General features: G+C 48.3%; 1 protein-coding gene across 1 annotated transcript in view; it reads right to left on the bottom strand.

Annotated features, from left to right (window-relative positions):
* LOC112542394 (ly6/PLAUR domain-containing protein 2-like) overlaps nucleotides 1-19,330 on the bottom strand; it is a 32,477-nt gene that overhangs the window by 2,241 nt on the left and 10,906 nt on the right. Inside the window, exon 3 of the mRNA XM_025175113.2 lies at nucleotides 55-174. Within this exon, the coding sequence (XP_025030881.2) occupies nucleotides 55-174 (120 nt within the window). The remainder of the gene's footprint in view (nucleotides 1-54; nucleotides 175-19,330) is intronic.

Raw genomic sequence — 19,330 nt, 5'->3', positions numbered from 1 at the left:
AAATAGTCTTGCACTAGCTAGGTCAGCTCTGTCCTAGGAAGAAAAAGTCCTCACCTTCTTCACGGGAATGCATTGTTGTTTTACACATGGTGTGATTTTGCGTGCAGTTGGTCACTGTCATGCATTTCTCAGGTGTTGTGGGCTCCTGGCATGAGAAACATTGCAGAGATTGGACTGTCATGAAAAAAAGAGGTAAATATTAATATCTAGAACTATTAAATAAGGAGAGAGAACTACAACTGTATTAAAGTATATTTAATCTTCCATGGTTCTTAGATTCTTTTCTTTTTTCTTTTTATTGTACTGTAAATTTCTCTTAGGAAGACTATTAAACTAGGAGAAATATTGCACAGCCGTAAGAAATTAATCTAACATAATAATGAGCAAAACTTGTGTATAGACATAGAATGGCACAGTCTTTCCAAACATAAGATGAAGCCAAAGTCCTCTGCAGTCCAGATGATGGAGGGATACTTCCAACCTAGAGGTAATGTGTGGTCTTCTGGACCAATAGATCTGTCCTCCCTGAATTTATTCATCCCCTTTTAAAGCCATCCAAGTTAATGGTCATCCTTGTGTCTTGCTTAGAAAATTCTCCAAGTTTTCTAAGTAGCCTTCAACAATTCAAATAATGACAGCGACAAATGGATTGTGGACATCCTTGTCAAATTGGCCCATAACCAGGAAGGAAAGGGAAGGGGAGGGAAGGAAGGAAGGAGGGGGGGAGGGAGGGAGGGAGGGAGGGATGGAGGGTTCAAAACTCTCTTGCTAAGTTAGAGAATGGACTAAAAATAACACAATGAACACAGAAAAGTGCACATTTCTTTGCAGAAATCAAACACGGATAGAAGACAGAAAATAGGCAATTGTAAGAAAGATTTTTTGGAGTTGTAGATTTCAAGTGGAGTGTAAGTCAGCTTTTGTGAGGCTGGAAATAAGTCAGGTGCCTTTTTAGGCTGCATCACAGGGAAATGTCACACATAAAAGACAGGCAGAGCTTCGATCACACCACTGTAGCCACCATCTTGAGTTTTTGGACCACACCCTGTGGAACCCCTGGGGTTGCATTTGATATCCACAAGGATCTCTTCTCATGCCCTGGGTTTATGATTCTAAATTGTAGCTTCTCTGGTTTGCAAAACAGCCTCTTCCCAATTTCCCAAGCTTACTGAAAGACAATTTCTCAGGCAGTTCCTTGAGTTTTGGGGAAAAGAAAATAGCAGGAAAGTAGACCAATGAAATTTGAAGACTCAAGGTTCCTGAGTCTCTGCAGTAAAAGCAGTCTGCATATTCCACGCCTCCATTGTCAGTAGGAAGTCTGGCAAAAGTTTGTCTTTACTTCTTCCACTCACTAAACTGGGAGGAATAATGAAGCCAACAACTCTTGTTTTCTTGAATTGCACACTCTTGGAATTATCCTGCTTGATCTTCACAAAGCCGTTTGGAACTGCAGCTTTGGATTTTTTTTTTTGATGGAACCATCAAGGTACCTTGAAGCTTCTAATTCTATCAGTAATGGTATCTTTCTATCCCTTTGAAGGATTGGACCTTAGGGACATTGTTTTTCAGTGGGTCTGGACCTTCCTTTGAGGCTGTATCCAGAAGGTAGTCCTGGCGGACTTCCAAAACTGTTGACTTCTGAGGTCTGACAAGGTTGCAGGACACTGGATTCAGGAACTGAGGTTCATAGTGCTTTGGGAGAAAAAGCAGATTTCCAGTCTGGGAACCTCAACTGCCACTAGATTTGTAAGTGAGGAATACGTTCATACCTTTATTTATTTATGTATTTCTATAGCCACCAAATCCACCATTACATCTATTGTGCCAGCTGTGTTCCTCCCGGAAACACCTTGGATTTGGCAACAATTGTCCACACCTTAGTTACATCCAGTTAGTTGGATGTAGGTACTTGACTAAGACAATCTTGATCCGCTTTAAACTATCCAAAGAAAGTGTTAGGTGCTGCCACTTACAGCAGCTGCAACATTATTTATCTTGGAACATCTCCCTGAGATACTCTAATCAACTCCCAGCCTCCCTCACAAACACCTCCTTCACCAGACGTGTTAACATGAGTCTGTACAACACCTTTCTCTGAAAAAAAATCAAGGAAAATACTTGCATCAGCCAGGATATAAAGAATATGAGATTGCAGCCATCCAAAAGTTCTTTGGCCCTACATCCACAAAATGTAGCCACTAATGCAGGAAAAGGTCCATAATCTTCACCAGATGACATCACATCTGACCCACCTGGTTCAGGATCTGCATCTTATTCTTGCAGGGTACTCAAGACCAGTTCTGCTTGGTCCCAGCCATCACCCTGAAAGCCCTACATGGCCTAGGACCAAGTTACATTAGGCGCTATGTTACCAGACTTGAACCTGCCTTCTCTTGAGAACATCTCAGGAAGGCCTGTTAAAAATCCCCCCCATGGATGACCACAGGCCTTCCCTATCATGCCCCCCACAACTTTAGACTTCTTAACCCCAGAGGTCTATAAAGCACCAACCCTTGTGGTTTTTGGAATATCTTTACATATACTTCCACTGAGTTTCAACCTATTTCATTGAGTTTTCAACCTAGTGAAATTTGGTCGACCTCCATCTTGGAGGAAAGGCTGATTTCTCAATGTTGTTTTAATTGTTTTTTGATGTATTGTACTGTTATATTTATAATTCTAATTTATTGTAACCCACCCAGAGTCTAGTCATCTGGATGGGCTAGAAAACCTATCAATCAATCAACCAACCAACCAATCAATCAACCAACCAACAATCGATCAAATTCATTAATTAATGCAACATGAAAAAGTGTTCCTCAGTTGTCTGAAAGGAGAAACATTCTGAGTTACCATATCATACTCTGTCCTATTGACTGTGTTACGGTTCCATGGAAGACACAAGAAAACAGAGACACACAGAGTGCAGAAGATTGTCCCCTCTTGTTCTAGCTGGTTGCCCAATATGTCAGTGCTATTCTGTATTCTTTGCACTGTATGCAGCCTCTGCTTTGCCAACAATTTTGGCAAAGTAGGCCTCAGGATTAAGGTTAGCATTATGAGCAATTCCCTGGAACGCTTCTTCCTTGCTGTCCCCTCTGCCCTAAATTGCCAAAATTGTTGCTAAAACAGAAATGCTTAGTGGACATTTTCATTGTCACCTCTGCAATTCATAGCACTTTCTAGACGCTGCATGTAACAGTGTATGTTGCCATTGCCACATGTGCCAACAAGACCTTCCTTTTTAATTATTGTCCCCCCCCCCCCAAATAACAAGCTAATTATGAGATGTGCCATTGGAAGGAGGACCATTGTGGGGTTTGCCCATTCCAGGTATGTGATAGGCTGAAAAGTTGGTATCAGCTCGAAGTAGGCTAGCCACAGGGGAATGGAATTAACCAGCCGGGTGACTGAAAAACGAGAACAATTTGACAACATGAAGGTGGGAATGCCAAGGGGGAATGCAAAACAGTCATCAGAAGAGATGGGACTTTGTAACCTGGCAGTACTGACTGTCCAAGAAGACAAGATCTGATGCAGGTGTCCACATCTTGATCCATCATGGGGAACCAGGCCTTCACTCTAAGGAGCCAATTAGTTTTCGTTTTCACAGTGCCTTGACGTCCTACCTGTGCTAAAGGGACAATATGTGTTGAAAGGCTCCAAGGAATGACAAATCTTGACTCAAACATGGCCTGTGTCTCTTGCCTGATGGTATACTAAGATTGAACAAGAGGACAGACTTGAGAAGAAACCCCTTTCGGAAAAGCTGTCAATTTTTCTTTTTGGATTGTGCCTATCCCATGTTATAAACCTTATTAATTTTATCCCCTCCTATTTTGTGTGTTTTTACAGTTTTTTTATGAGTACTTATTTTTATGTATTTATTTTTTAATTGTTGTGCACTGCCCAGAGTCACCTTGTGTGATATGGGCAGCTATATAAATATGATAAATAAACAAACAGACAAACAAATTTGGCTACCTGTAGCTTCTAATGTCTTGGTGTTATAACACTGGGAATAGCATTACACGGGTGTTTTTTGCTATGTCCATGACAAGATCACTAGCTGGGGCCCATGACCAAGGATGCCTAGAAAAGTAATTCGCTGGATTATTTCTACCAAGGCAATAAAGTAAGAGGCATTCAGATGCTTGTAAGAGTAACATCCATCCGCCATTTGGCTCAAGTATCAAGTTCTTTAGCATCTGCCTAAAACCAAAAGTGATTTTTTTCCATGCATGATTCTTGAGAGTTTCATTAGCAAGATGAATTGAGATGGAAGGGATGGGACTTCTGACAATTGAACTATAAGAATTCTGACAATTGAACTACATTCTATCTCTGTCTATCATCTATCTATCATCTATCTATCTATCTACAAGCATTTGTGTGCCACTTATTTTCACAGCTCTAGACAGTAAACAATAAATAATTAAATCCAATTTTTTTTAAAAAAACATACAAACAATAAATTAAAACCATTAAATACCATTCATAAAGACTGCTGCTATTGTTACAAAGATCTTCCTACCAGAATGTGCTCTTGAAATGGACTGTTTTCATCATTTTATGAAAAGACATCAGGATACGGGCTTATATATCCTCAGAGATCCAGGCTGATCCAGAAATATGGGCTGCTGCAGTGAGTATCATCCTCCAGTCCTAACCCCACTAATCCTTTTGGAGGTGGGTCCCCAGGATTGAGCCTAGAAGCCTATTGGCAGAAAATGCAGCTTCTGCAAAATGAGTATTATTTTGCTAAACTGACTTATGTGGTCAATAGGCAGGCCACCGCACTCTGTGTCAGCTTCATCATCCAAGGTGTCTTCATGCACAACCCTGCGTAAAGTGAATTGCAGCAGTCTAACTGGGAGAAGTCAAAGGCATGTATCACAGCCTCAAGCACCTCCTGGTCCAGAAAAGCGTGCAATTGGTCGAGTTGCTGAAGCTAGTTAAAAACTGTACTGGCCATGGCTTCACCTGCTGTTCCAGTAGGAGCTGTGAGCCCAGGAGAATCCTATAATTGACACCTTCAATTCAATGGAAGTGTGACTCCATTAATAGCTAGAGATGGAACATTCATGGTATCAGAAGGGTTCTGAACCACCAGTAATAGTATTTAACTGGGATTCAGCCATGGTCTGTTTCACTCTATCACAGTCTTACACAGTTCCCAGGCATTGGGTCAGGACTTCCACTATATCTCTTGTTCAGCCCGGAGCCAAGATTAAAACTATCATCAGAATATTGATGATACCTAAGCCTAACCAAGGGATGACCTCTCCTAGTGGCTTCATGTAGATGTTAATCAAAGCGAGGGAGCAAACTAAGCCCTGAGGCAGCCCACATTGAAGTGCCCAAAGGCTGGACTACTCCTCCCCCAACAGCACTGATTGAAATCTGGAAGGAAGGAAGGAAGGAAGGAAGGAAGGAAGGAAGGAAGGAAGGAAGGAAGGAAGGAAGGAAGGAAGGAAGGAAGGAAGGAAGGAAGGAAGGAAGGAGTGAAACCAGTGTAAACAATGCCTCCATACCCAACCCTTGCAGGTGGCTGAAAACGATACTGAAAGATCTAATAGGGGAAGAAGGAAGCACCCCGCTTCCAAGTGGGTCATCTACAACATTACCACAGTGATTTTAATCCCATGCCAAGGCCATAAACCTGACCGGAAAATCTGTCTACTAATCTGTCTCAACTGACTTCCATATAGGAGGTGAAACCCAACCACCTTCTCCACAATCCTACATGGTATGATCTCTAGGACCAATATATCCCAAAGTGCATTAGGGTGGACTTTTTTTTTACATTTCCTAATAGCCTAATGTCAAGTCCATGATGTCCAACTCTCAGTTCTGAAGCATTCTCACGCAACCAGGCTTGGTTCAGACAAATACTTCTTTATTAAGGGGTACATGTAGCTTGTAAACAGAACATTGCTAAAACTAACGCCTTGGGTAAACCTCCCTCTATTTATCCCCCCTCCCCTTATTGCCTGGCGTTGTGACTCCTCTTCACCTGTTGTTGACCTCTCTCCTTCCTCCCCCTCCTCCCCGGAACTTCTTCCTGGTTCTTTGGGCCCCAGCTGCCTGGCCGGCAATCAAGCCAGTCTAAATTGCCCATATATGGTTAAGCTGCGTCCCAACTCCCCTTATAACCATTAACAGCCACCCCCTCCCTTAGTTACAAGTGGCAGAAACAAATCAATCCAACTCCCAACAAATGCAATACAATGGAAAACAACAACAGTTGGGTGATGCAGGTTCTGACACCTTCTTGAGATCCAGTGAGGAGGTGAATCTTATCTCTGATAACAGAGGTTGCAGCTAGTTGTCTACACAATGGTTTCTTTAATCTTTATCAGTCTAGGTATCAATCATCACATCATCCTGAGAACATTGGTAAAGATAGGATGCAAGCACTTGTGGTCAGTAATTATTGTGAACAGCAAACCATATAAATGTGTCATTCCCAGAGGGGATCAAGGTGGAAGTTGCATACTGGGAGTCAGTTCTGGGATTACCATGACTCCCACTTACCATGAGTGGCAAGGCCAAGACCACAACTTCAAAGTTGTGAAGTTTGAGGGTCTGAAGCATTCTTGATGGCTTTGACTTTCTTGGGATCTGGTGAAACATTGGAAACTTCAAAGATGTAGCCAGATTTTTCATGCAATTTTATTGTGATGATCAGGATTCAGTGTAAGATCATCCCATCACACACGATCTAAATCAGGGGCAAGCCAGTCATGATATTCAGCTTCATTTGCAATCAACATGAGAACACCGTCACTAAGTTTCAGTACTCAAGCAGTCTTGGCAGAATCTCTGAAAAATGGGGATAATGGACAGCCTTGTCTTGTTCCCTTTTGTATCTCACAATGGTTTTGTTAAATCTCCCTGAACAATAATTTGTGCTTTCTGTGAGGCATAAATCGATTTTACCCATTTTATGAAATTCTCTCCAAAATTCATATCTTTTAAAACTTTAAACAAGAATTTAAAATGGTCTTTTTTAATTTAAAAAATTTTTAATTGTCAAAGGCTTTCTCCGCATCTAAAAAGATAAATGCAGCTTGCTTTTCTCTATGCTGTTCCAAATATTCTATAATGTCCAATACTGTTCTGACATTATCTTTTAATTGTCTTTTAGGTAAAAATCCACATTGGTCTTCAAGAATAAATTCTTATAGAATTATTTTCAGAAACCCCTTTTGGACCTTTTGCATGAAACAGAAAAAAAAAAAACACGAAATCATGATATATGGATTTGGCAATTAGAAATAATAGTAGACCATAGAAAAAATGGAAGTTATGTGGTAAACTTAGACTAAGAACTTAAAGCACATTTATACTTATATCTGTTGTAAAAGAAAGTCAGAAGTCATTTTTCTTTTGTATTTCTTTTTCTTTCTTCACTTTTGACGTTGTTTTCTTTTGCATTCTTTGCCTTTTTCTCTTCTCCACTTTCTATCTTAATTATTAGTTCTTGTTAGTTTTTATCTCTTTATCTTAAAAAAAACTAATGAAGTTATTTGTAAACAACAGAAGGTTTATTCGGAAGACCAGATCTGTATCACAGCTCAGAAGAACATCATTCCTTTTGTGACAGGAAAGTGTCTGTGGTTTGGGCATACTGAAATATATATACCAGCTTTGTTGTTCATTGACCACATAATGGTAGCATCATTATATACTTTTGGTTATCTGGAAAGAGTAGAGGTAAGATAAGTGTGTCATATGTCTCCTTCTCCATCAGCTTCTTCTCCTACATAAGTGTGGTCATACTCATGAGACCCTTAATGGCCAATCAGTTCTCGGGTAGGGAAAAACAGTAAAAGCATAATTTCATTACTTCGATCACTCACCCAGTTTGCTGCAAACTGGAAAATGATGTGAGCCATCCTTTGGTCATATTCAATCCTGTTGATATATTGGCCTGGTTACATCTCATGTTTGGTGTTGCTATAACAGCTTTGGAGTCTAAGCTGCCTTGGGATTGCGGTGGTAAAAGGATGCCCTTGTGAGCTACGTTCACTACCCAGCCTATGAGATGCTGCCCCCCTCCCCACCCCATACATGTGAACTGCTTAAAGTTCCCTTGTGTAAGATTTGCCCCGTTCGACAGAGAAACTCTCGTGACACGTGTGGTTCACAAAGAAGGTTTACTCATGCGTAACGTAGTAGTCACAAGCAAAGCCAGGACTGGCTTGGTACAATTGCATCACTTGTTATATTCCCCCCTTCCCGCGCTTTTTCCCGCCTCGTGATCGCGTTGCAGCTGTGGACTATTAGGCCCCCCAATGTCCCCCTTGATCGTTCATGATGGCAGGGTCGGTCAGAGTCCATTGTCCTTGATTGCCAGTCCCCCTCCGGCTGGGTTGGTCCCTCCCTGCTACGTGCAGACCCGCGGGTTCTGTGCTGCGTTACGATCTTGTTTCGCTGCCCTGCGGCCCCGTTCCTTGCATGCTCGCGCCGTTATCAGTTCATAGTTAAAAGCTTCCGCTGTGGTTTTCCTGTTTAGCTGGCTGCAGGTGGCTCGTTAATTAGCGGCACTTTCGGTTCCTCTTTTCCCCGCTAGCTACCGCCGGTGGATTCCGCGTGGTCTGGTTGCGAGCTTCCCTGCAGCCCCGTGCTTCCCTGAAGCCTCGTGCTGACCGAACCTGACATGCCGCCCCCCTGAAGACAACTCCCCCCCCTCGGTTCTATTTCGGCTTCCCGGGGTATTTACTGTAAAAGTCCCGCACTAGGTCCGGCGCCCTTATGTGGGTTTTACTCACCCATTCGCTGTGGGACTTGGGGAAATGTTTCCATTGCACTAGGAGCTGGGTCTGCCCCTTGTGCCTCTGGGCGTCCAGTATCCGGTTGATTTCGAAGTGCTGCTCCCCCCCGACCATGATGGGTGGCGGTACTCCCTCCGCCTTGTGCCAGGCGTTCCCCGGCTGGTGCAACTTTAGCAGGCTGCAATGGAACACCGGGTGGATCTTCCCGAGGCTTTTCGGGAGCGTCAGCCTGACGGTCACCGGATTGATGACCTCCGTAATGGGGAACGGCCCCACAAACCTCGGGCTGAGTTTTTTCGATGCCTGGTGCGTCTTTAGGTTTTTGGTTGACAGATACACCTGGTCCCCCACTTTCCATTTTTCCTCGGGGAGCCTCTTGCGGTCCGCGTGCTTCTTGTAGTCGGCTTTGGCTCTTTGCAATGCCGCGTGCGCCGCTCGCCGGGTCTCGTCGATTTGGGCGAACCAGGCGTCCAGGGAGTTGATCTGGGATTCTGGCTGAGGCAGCTCCGGCATGGGGATGAAATCTCTCCCGGTGGCTACTTTGAACGGAGAGAACCCGGTACTCTTGTGGACGGCGTTGTTGTATGCCACCTCCGCGAATGGTAGTAGCTCCGCCCAATCGTCCTGTTGGTGCCCCACGTAGCAGCGCAGGTACTGTTCGAGCCCCCCGTTCAGGCGTTCCGTGGCTCCGTCCGTCTGCGGGTGCGCCGCGGAGGATAGGGCTTGTTTCGTCCCCACCCGCTTCAGGAACTCCCGCCAGAACCGCGCGATGAAGTTGCCGCCCCGATCGCTGACGACACGTCAAGGTGCGCCGTGGAGTCGGTAGACATGTTGCACGAACAGTCTCGCCAGCCCCTCGGCCGTGGGGACTCGCCGGCACGCTACAAAATGCGCTTGTTTGGAGAATAAGTCCGTGACCACCCAAATGGCGGTCTTCCCCTTACTCTCCGGGAGCTCCACTATGAAGTCCATGGCGACCTCTTGCCAAGGGCCGTCGGGTTCCGCTACCGACTGGAGTAGGCCTCTAGGTTTGCCTTTGGCTCCTTTCGCTGTTGCGCACACCGGGCAACCCCCCGAGTACGCCTCCACGTCCTTCCGGAGCGTGGGCCACCAAAACTGCCGCCGGATTAAGTGGAGTGTCTTTACGAAGCCGTAATGCCCCGCGCTCCGGCTGTCGTGGGCTCTCTCCATGACCTCCCGTCGGCAACCCTCGGGCACGTACAGCTTTCCTTCGTGCCACCACAACCCCTCTTGGCCGGTTAGCGCCTCTCGGTTCTGCTTGAGCCAAGCGTCCCGCTCCGCCGCCTCCGCGAACCCTTGCCTTACTTCAGGCGCCGCGTCCCGTCGCTCCCCCTTGGTCTGGCTTCGGGTCACCGCCTTTGCAGCCAGCCTGCTGGCGGGGATGACGGAGTCCACGATCTCCTCCCGTAGGCTGGCGTGTTGGGGCATGCGAGACAGTCCATCCGCTAGGAAGTTGCGCTTCCCGGGGATGTGTTTCAGTGTGAACCTGAACCTCCCGAAGTATTGGGACCACCGTGCCTGTTTGGGGGATAGCTTACGCGGGGTCTTCAGGGCCTCGAGGTTCTTATGGTCCGCCCACACCTCGAACGGTTCAGTAGATGCCTCCACGTGGCCAGCGCCCACTTGACCGCGTACGCCTCTTTCTCCCACACCATCCACCTCCTCTCCGTCTCGGTGAATTTGCGGGAGGCATAGGCGCACGGGTGGATGGCCCCCTCCGGGCTGGGTTGGAGCAGGACTGCTCCCGTTGCCACGTCTGATGCATCCACTTGGATTATAAACCGCCGGTCTGGGTCGGGATGGCGCAGGATCGGCTCCGCGGTGAACCGCCGTTTTAGTTCCTCAAACGCCCCCTGGCATTCTGCAGTCCACGCGAGTGCCATGCTGGGCTTGGGGGGTTTCCCAGTGCCCTTGGTTTTTAGCAGGTCGGTTAGGGGAAGGGCGATTTGGGCGAAGTTCGGGATGAACTGATGATAGAAGTTCGCAAACCCTAGGAAGCTTTGGAGTTGCCTCCGGGTTCGTGGCGCTTCCCAGCCCAGGACATCCCTTACTTTCGCCGGGTCCATCTCAATTCCCCGGCTGGATATTCGGTAGCCGAGGTAGTCTAGTTGCTCTCGATGGAACTCGCATTTCGAGAGCTTTGCGTACAGCTGTGCCTTCAGCAGTCTCTGGAGCACCGTGCGCACCAGGCTCACGTGCTCCGCCAGGGTCTCGGTGTAGATGAGGATGTCATCCAGGTAGACCAGGACGCCCCGGTAGAGTAGGTCGTGCAGCACCTCATTTATTAGCTGCATAAATACCCCCGGGGCCCCTTTTAATCCGAACGGCATCACGGAAAACTGGTAGCTTCCGAGCGGGGTGTTGAACGCCGTCTTCCACTCATCTTTTGCGCGGATCCTGACTCTGAAGTAGGCTTCGCGCAAGTCCAGTTTTGTGAACACCCTCCCCTTCGACAGATGCGACATCAAGTCCTTCATCAGGGGGAGGGGGTATTTGTACTCCGTGCTGATTGCGTTCAGCCCCCGGTAGTCTACGCACATACGGAGCGAGCCATCCTTCTTCTCCCAGAATAACACCGGGGCCGCTAATGGTGACTTCGCGGGTTGGATGAATCCCCGTGCTAGGTTCTTGTCTATGAACTCGCGCAGGGCCCCCATCTCCCTCCTCGACAGGGAGTACATTTTCGGCTTAGGCAGGGTCGCTCCTGGCTCTAGCTCGATGGCGCAATCACTGGGCCGGTGTGGTGGGAGCTGGTCGGACTCCTTCTCCCCGAACGCTGCCGCCAGGTCTTGATACTGCCTCGGGATTCCGCCGCCTGTCGGGGGTTCCCCGGGTCCGGCCCCTCGCTTTGCGGTCGCCTCGCCAGTCGCCGCTGCCTCCCCTCGCCTCGGGATCGTGGCGGGTCTCCGGGGTCCCGGCGCTGCTGCTGCTGCTGTTGCTGCCCGGGTCTCGGGCCCCATCTGCTCTCGCCCCGTCTCCCGGTGTCCCGGACCCTCCGCTTGCCCGCCGGTGGTTGCGGCTGCCTCCGTCTCCACGGCTCGGTCCCCTCTGCTCTCGCCCCTCGCCGGTCTGTCGACCCCGAACCGCACTGCCTCCGCTGTCCAGTCGACTCGTGGATTCCGCCGCCGCAGCCACGCCAAGCCGAGTACCACCGCGTAGTCGGCCACCGGGACCACCACAAACCTCAGTTCTTCCCGGTGACTCCCGATCGTCATCTGGACCGGCTCGGTGTAATACTGAGCTGGCCCCCCCCCTGCCAGCGTGCCATCTAGCTGGCTGAATGAAATGGGCTCCCGGAGGCGCCTCAGCTGTAGCCCGAGCCCCGAGACCACCGCTGGGTGCATCAAGCAGTGGGTGCAGCCCGAGTCCAGTAGCGCCCGTAGCTGCGCCTCCCCTCCGGATCTCACCCCCCGGACGTGTATCCTCACCCGGAACGGTGGGCAGTCCTCGTCTCCTATTGGGTCTGCGCGCCTCGACTCTCCTGCTCGCACTGGGACGCCGTTCAGTGCGAGCGCGCCTCGTTTCCCGCCGGCTCTGAGTCCTCTCCGGAGGATGCTGTCTCCGGGGTCGACCACCCCCCGCGTCCTTTCTCGGTCACCGCTGCCACTGCCCCCTTCCGTGGTCGGTCACCGGTCCTTTTCCCGTTCGCACGCGGGGTTTTGACTTCGGGCCGTGGTGGGGCGCCTTCCCGCTCCGTCGGGCACTGCGCCGCTCGGTGGCCTCTGCCTCCGCATCGGAAGCACAGATTCGGGGCTCTGGTCGCCTCTCGCCTCCCGGTGGACTGCCGTCGACTGCTCCGCCTCTCCTCGGGGGTCCTCTCCCTCGGCTGGTCCCTCGTCTGGTCCCGTCGCCTTGTGCTCTGTTGGATCTGCCGCCACGCCGATTCCACCGTTCCGGCCAGCCAGATCCAATCCTTCACTGTGGACGGGTCGTCCCGCCCCAGTGCCCGTTCCAGGATCTCTGGGTTGAGTCCCCTCTTAAAATACTTCACCTTCAGGGACTCCGGCCAGTCCGCGAGCTTCTCGGCCAACCTCCGGAACTCCAGGGCATATTCCGATACCGATTTGCCCCGCTGTCTGAACTGTAGGATGTCGTCCTCCGCCCGCTTGGCGCTCAATGTGTCCTCGAATCTGTCCCGGAGCGCCTGCATGAAGTCCGGGAAACTCCGTAGTTCCGCCGCGTTGGCATCGTACAGCCCGATCACCCAGCTGGCTGCTTGGCCATCTAGCAGCTCGGCCACGTAGGATACCCTGTCCTCGTCTCTAGCGAATAGGTGACCACCCCTCTGCATGAACCCCCTGACGTGCGTCAGAAAGTGCGGCAGCTGTTCGGGGTCCCCTGAGAACTTCCCAGTGATACCTCGAAGTCTCAGGGCGTCTGCCGCCCGTTGGTCCTCCGACCGGGGCGCCGTGGGTGGTGCCGGCGGGGGTGTCGGACCGCCCCCCCGTCGCTCGCCTCCTCGTTCACCGCCGGTGGCCCCACTCTCTGTAGTAGGGTCTGGAGCATCGCCTCCACGGCGTCTAGGCGTCGCTCGACTCTCTCCTCTAGTCGGGTGAATTTCTCGCTCCACTCACGGTTCTGGAACCCCGAACCCCGGGTCATCGTAATGCCTGAACCGTCTGGTCCTTGGTTCACGCCCATCGACCACCGCTCGGATGGAGGGCGCCCGGCCCTGGCCGCTGCCCCGTCGCTCCCGGGTGGCTCCGACCGCCCTTCCGCGAGCCTGGATTCCTCGCGCTCCAGCTGACCCACGGATTCCTCGTCGCTGGTCATGCCTGTATTGAGAAAGAAAACGCTCCTCGGTGGTACCGGGTAGCGCTGACGGTGAGTCCTGGCTTTATGTAAGATTTGCCCCGTTCGACAGAGAAACTCTCGTGACACGTGTGGTTCACAAAGAAGGTTTACTCATGCGTAACGTAGTAGTCACAAGCAAAGCCAGGACTGGCTTGGTACAATTGCATCACTTGTTATATTCCCCCCTTCCCGCGCTTTTTCCCGCCTCGTGATCGCGTTGCAGCTGTGGACTATTAGGCCCCCCAATGTCCCCCTTGATCGTTCATGATGGCAGGGTCGGTCAGAGTCCATTGTCCTTGATTGCCAGTCCCCCTCCGGCTGGGTTGGCCCCTCCCTGCTACGTGCAGTCCCGCGGGTTCTGTGCTGCGTTGCGATCTTGTTTCGCTGCCCTGCGGCCCCGTTCCTTGCTTGCTCGCGCCGTTATCAGTTCATAATTAAAAGCTTCCGCTGCGGTTTTCCTGTTTAGCTGGCCGCAGGTGGCTCGTTAATTAGCGGCGCTTTCGGTTCCTCTTTTCCTCGCTAGCTACCGCCGGTGGATTCCGCGTGGTCTGGTTGCGAGCTTCCCTGCAGCCCCGTGCTTCCCTGAAGCCTCGTGCTGACCGAACCTGACACCTTGTACATTCGCAGCAAGCTGAATTGACCCTGACTGGTGACAGGGGCAGAATCAGACAGGGACCAATGGCCTAGTAAACCCAATTGTTTCTATTCCCTGAACGTATCTCAGAGATGGCACAGCTAACACGCCAACCTAGTAGGAGGGATAAATAATAAGAAAGTCACACGGATGGGTTTATCGGAAACATTCCAACGTCATGCTGTGATTTACACTGTGTCTGCCTCTGTCTTTGTCTTGTTTGTGAAATGTAGTAGGCCGAGAGTATGTAAACTCTGGTTCTGCTTTTCCTCAGGGCTGCCCAACAAGCTGCCAATGTATGCTGGGAGCCCAGTGCACACTGTTGCGTTGTTGACATACTAATGAATTTCAGTTGTATCTTCAAAGTGATTTGGTTGCTTTAGGCAGGCCTGGGTTTGGCCACAACAGTACCTAGGACACTTGCAAAATGATTAAACTTGCAATATTCCCAACAAGGAGCGTCTTTGGAAGGACAGGTCCAGTTATGAAGGAGCAGCACCACACAGGAACAGCAAGCATTGTCTTTGTTCTCCCATTGTGCTGAACATTTGAAATGGAGGTTGCTTCCCCACTTTCTGAAGAGCCAATTGAGTGTGTGCTTCTCCATTTTCATGGGTTTGTGCTGGGTCCAAACCCTCTGGCAGGGAGAAGCCTGGATCTCCAAAGGCAAGAACAGGGATGCTTAGTGATGCTAAGTGTCAGGTTCAGCCGGCACCGCCCGCCTAGGAACTTGCCCAGCCCGCTTTAGTCAATTTCACCGCTCGAGCGCCAGCGCAGAAAGAGGAAAGGCGAAACCGCAAGCTAACGAATGGGCCCCCTGGCGCCACTTCACTAATCTGGAGCGGATGCCTTGTGTTAAGCCAGAGGGCCGCGGGCGCTATGGACAAAGGAGAGAGCCGGGAATTGAGGAAGAGATCAGCGCCGAGGGGATGCTCCCGGCTGGGCGCGCGACAGGAGCCCCAACGAAGGCAACGACCACGCCACAGAACTGGGCTGAACCGGCCATTCCAGTAGAAGGGGGGATTACAGGGGGCAATCTGCAATCTAATTTGTAATATGTAACCTAGCAACGGGGCCCGCGGGGGGATTGAGACAACTGGAAAGGAGTAATGTAAATGTACCAAGCCGGTCCTGGCTTTGCTTGTGACTGCTACGTTACGCATGAGTAAACCTCTTTTGTGAACCACACGTGTCACGGGAGTTTCTCTGCCGAACGGGGCAAACCTTACACTAAGCACACGTTATGCATTTGGGAGCTATCTGAGATGCAGAGGAAACTCATCTTGCCTTGGTGGGCCTGGTAGGATTTACATCTTTCAAAACCATCCACCTACCCCACCCCAGGAAAAAAGACTGAAGTCTGATCTTTAGTCTTGGCAATAATGCAGTGCCATGGAGAATGGGGCATGGGGCTCTTCCCCCACACAGTAAAGAAAGAAGTTCACCTTCTTGGTTGCATTATCCATATCGATCGCAAAGAATAAAGCTTCCAGTCTCTGGATCCATTTCCACAGCAGGGTCCTAATCCTGTCTAGACCACGTGGGTATCAGAAAGGGGAAAAAGCAGGAAAATAGCCACCCTGTTTGGGCCTATACTCATGTGCTTCAAATGGATGCAGAATAAATACTTTTCCAGTTGATTCAGGGCTAAATGAAGATTAATACAGAACTAAATAATGTATTATTATTATGGTTGGTCGCATGGCCAGCCAGATGTTTAGACTGGATTTGGATGATGATGATGATGATGATGATGATGATGATGATGATGATGATGATAAAAAACTGGATTGCATTATTTCCAAATCATGCCCAGTTATAGCCTCTTCAAAACCTTCTACATATTGTAAGAACCTTTAATCTTGTAAGACCCTTTATCGCCACAATTCATCCCACAAGATCCTGCAAATGCAATGATGCCGATAAAACTTTTGTCACTGGGATCAGACCTGTTTGCACATTATAAAAAATAAACATGCCTTTGTCCTGACAGTGTTACTTCCTGCAATCTGATGCAATCCTTTCTTTTCCATTCTTTGGCAAGGAGCTGCCATGTTAACAAAGCTGACCTGTTGACATAACTTCAAGAACGCAATGGCTCTTTACAGCCACGTTTATATAACAGACAGTACATCCAGAAAAATCAGCCTTCGGGATGATTTAACTTGTGGGTTCCAGAGAGAAGATTTTATCCCTTGGATTATTCGGAGCTTGTAAGGTAGAAATAGAGGCATTTATAATGGCATAAAGTTTATCTTTTGTGCAATGGAGGGCCATCTTCAAAGCTGGAAATCCTTGATGTAGCAAGAAGGTTGGAAAATGCTGGAGAACAAGTAGGCTTTCCCTGAATGTTTTGTCAAGAAAACGTCCTCCTTGTTCAGGTGCTCAGTTTCCAAATCCGGTTGTGAAGGAGCAGCACTACAGAAGACCAGCAGGTATTTTGTCTTTGTTCCCCTGTTGTGCTGGACGTTTGAAATGGGGTTGCTTTGGAGACTGAGAGATGGAACTTGGAGATTGGGAGATCAAATGATGACATGATGCAAGTCACTCAAAGTTATTTCAGTTTGGGCTACTATTACAGTAGATGAGATGGCATCTGGGTTGCGAAATTGTGAAATTTTGCCTCCTCTCATGATTTCACTCAGAAGGGATGGTACAATCTGGCAGTCAAGGTTACAAACGCAAGCCTGTTCCCATTATGTCTTAACCCAACTCCTGAGCACCAAGTCTGGTAAAGAATTCGTTCCTTTGGGAAAAATGCTCCCTCTACCCAAAAGTCCCCTAACTGCTGTGGCTTATGGTCTTTTTGCTTACTTTCTTTGCCAACTAGGGCTAGATCACCAAACGTTCTCACAGAGAAGAATGTTAGAGGTCTATCCCATTTTTCTATCCAATACTGCTACAAATCCAGTACCAGGACACCTCACATTTATTTTTCCTAACTACAAAAAGAGGGATTTGCTTAAATAAAAGGTTCTTACCGAACTCAGCAGACAAAACAGCAGTCAGTAAAATGTTCAGAAACACCACCACTCTGCCTCTCACACAAGTCTTCACCATCTTAGCATTCCAGTTTTGCTGCTCATTCACCTTCGGCCTCAACGGTCTCTGTCCTCTGCTTTTCTCTCTTGCAAACCAACTCCCTCCCTATAGAACAATATTATACGGGGGGAAAGAAGTTGGTTTTCAGTCTGGAGGGATTAGATTATCCACAACCAGAGACACACCTCCTCTGTTTGTTCCCTAGTCCCTCTTATGCAAAAGCACTTGTTACGATTTCTACACTGCTCCACAAACGATCTCTTCTTTTTATTGCTACGTACGCACAGTGTAGCTGATCGTTCTGATTGGGTTTGGTATTTTTGACTATCAGATCTTTCCCAAGAATCTAAGTTAGTTAAAAATAATATCGTAATGTACATGCTGTTCCAAGGAACACAACTTTTGGTAATTGATGAGTTGAGATTCTACTGTGTTGTTCATATTGCATTCTTCATCTTATTATGACATTAAGGCAACAATTCCCAGGAAGCAATCAATGTAGAAAGAAATGTTAGTTAGAGGGACTTCACTTAGGTTAGAAAAGGAGACTGCGAAACATCTCAGGGATGAGTTCTATTGTGTTCTGGTGCTTTTCCAGATCTTTTGGGGTGGCACCAGGTATATCAACCATTATTGGCTCCACTACTACTTTCTTTCCACATTCACGTCATCTCTATTTGAAGGTATGTTTCTTCCACTGTTTTTTTTCCCCTAGCTCTTTCTAATTAGCCCTTCTATCTCCAGCTACTGCAATGTCAATTATCCATACTAGTTTCTTTGTAACTACAGTCATGTCTGGCTTATTATGGGCCGAATAATTGTCAATCTGCACCCGGAAATCCTTTTAGGATCTTAACCGCTTAGTTCTCGATCACTTTTTCGATTTTGTGATTTTACCAATTCTTTGTTGCCGGTAAAGTTCCGATTCTTTCTAAGCTTCCAGTGAATCACAGCAGCCACTTTATTGTCCCTTTCCAAATACTCCAACTGGCCAATCATCTTACACTGCAATCTTCTTAAACTATTATTTTCTTCTTCTTCTTCTTCTTCTTCATCATCATCATCATCATCATCATCACATTGGTTAGGTAGACAAAATGAGTATAATCAGAATTCCTGCTCTAGATTGGTTCTTTGGCTTTGCTAATTGTTCCAGAATAGGATTTGTGAATACCTAAGGCAATGTTTCTCAACCTTGACAATTTTAAGATGGGTGGACTTCAATTCCCAGAATTCCCCAGCCAGCCATGCTGGCTGGGGAATTCTGGGAGTTGAAGTCCACCCATCTTAAAGTTGCCAAGGTTGAGAAACACTGACACAGGGACTGGACATCAGTCTAGTCACTCCATTGCACTTGATGAACTGACCTGTAGCTCTTGAAAGTAGATGCCTTTGAATTAGTCTGAAAAGACGCTCATCAACTGGAGGTGAGTCTTCAGTTAAAGGCTGACATGTATCTATGGAACGAATCAAGCTTTGGGTTTCCTTTGTTGAGCAGAGAGCTGGACTAGATACCTTCTGAGACTCCCATCAACTCCATGAGCCTTTCAGCAGGGGGGATGAGAAATAGCAGGTTGTGTTTGTGTCTTCCTTCACATGGGTCTGCCTAAGTTTACCAGGGGGTAGTATCTGGGTTGCACATGAGGTTTTATCATTTTCATGTCTCCTGTCTACAATTTGTATTCTGGCCTGAGCTAAAGCTTATACTGGAGCAGAACACTGGAACCTTTTCTTCCTGCAACAAGAATTTTTGATAGCTCTCTGAGCAAATCTGTCCCCACACCTGAGGTTGTAATACCTTGTGTTTGAATATGAGAAATCCATGCCCAGCCCAATCCATACCCAGGTTTCATTTCCTGCATCTTGGCATAACCGACCTGGCTCAGAAGCCAAGACACGTGGATTCAAGGTCCCATTAAGCTGCGGAATTGGCTTGTTCGAGCAAATCCTTCTCGCTCAACTCCAGCTAAGTCCACACAGTCCATCAAGCCATAAAGAGGTTTGTTGGCTTAGCATGGTATCCAGTCATTATTGTTTGTAAACCAAGCAAGTGAATATA

The sequence above is a fragment of the Python bivittatus genome, unplaced genomic scaffold (assembly GCF_059951505.1).
Source record: "Python bivittatus isolate LINGU-HERP-01145 unplaced genomic scaffold, Pbiv_v1 ctg000590_np1212, whole genome shotgun sequence".
In the NCBI taxonomy this organism is placed as follows: Eukaryota; Metazoa; Chordata; class Lepidosauria; order Squamata; family Pythonidae; genus Python; species Python bivittatus.
The sequence above is the reverse complement of the archived record's forward strand: the minus strand, read 5'-3'. Positions and strand labels throughout refer to the sequence as shown.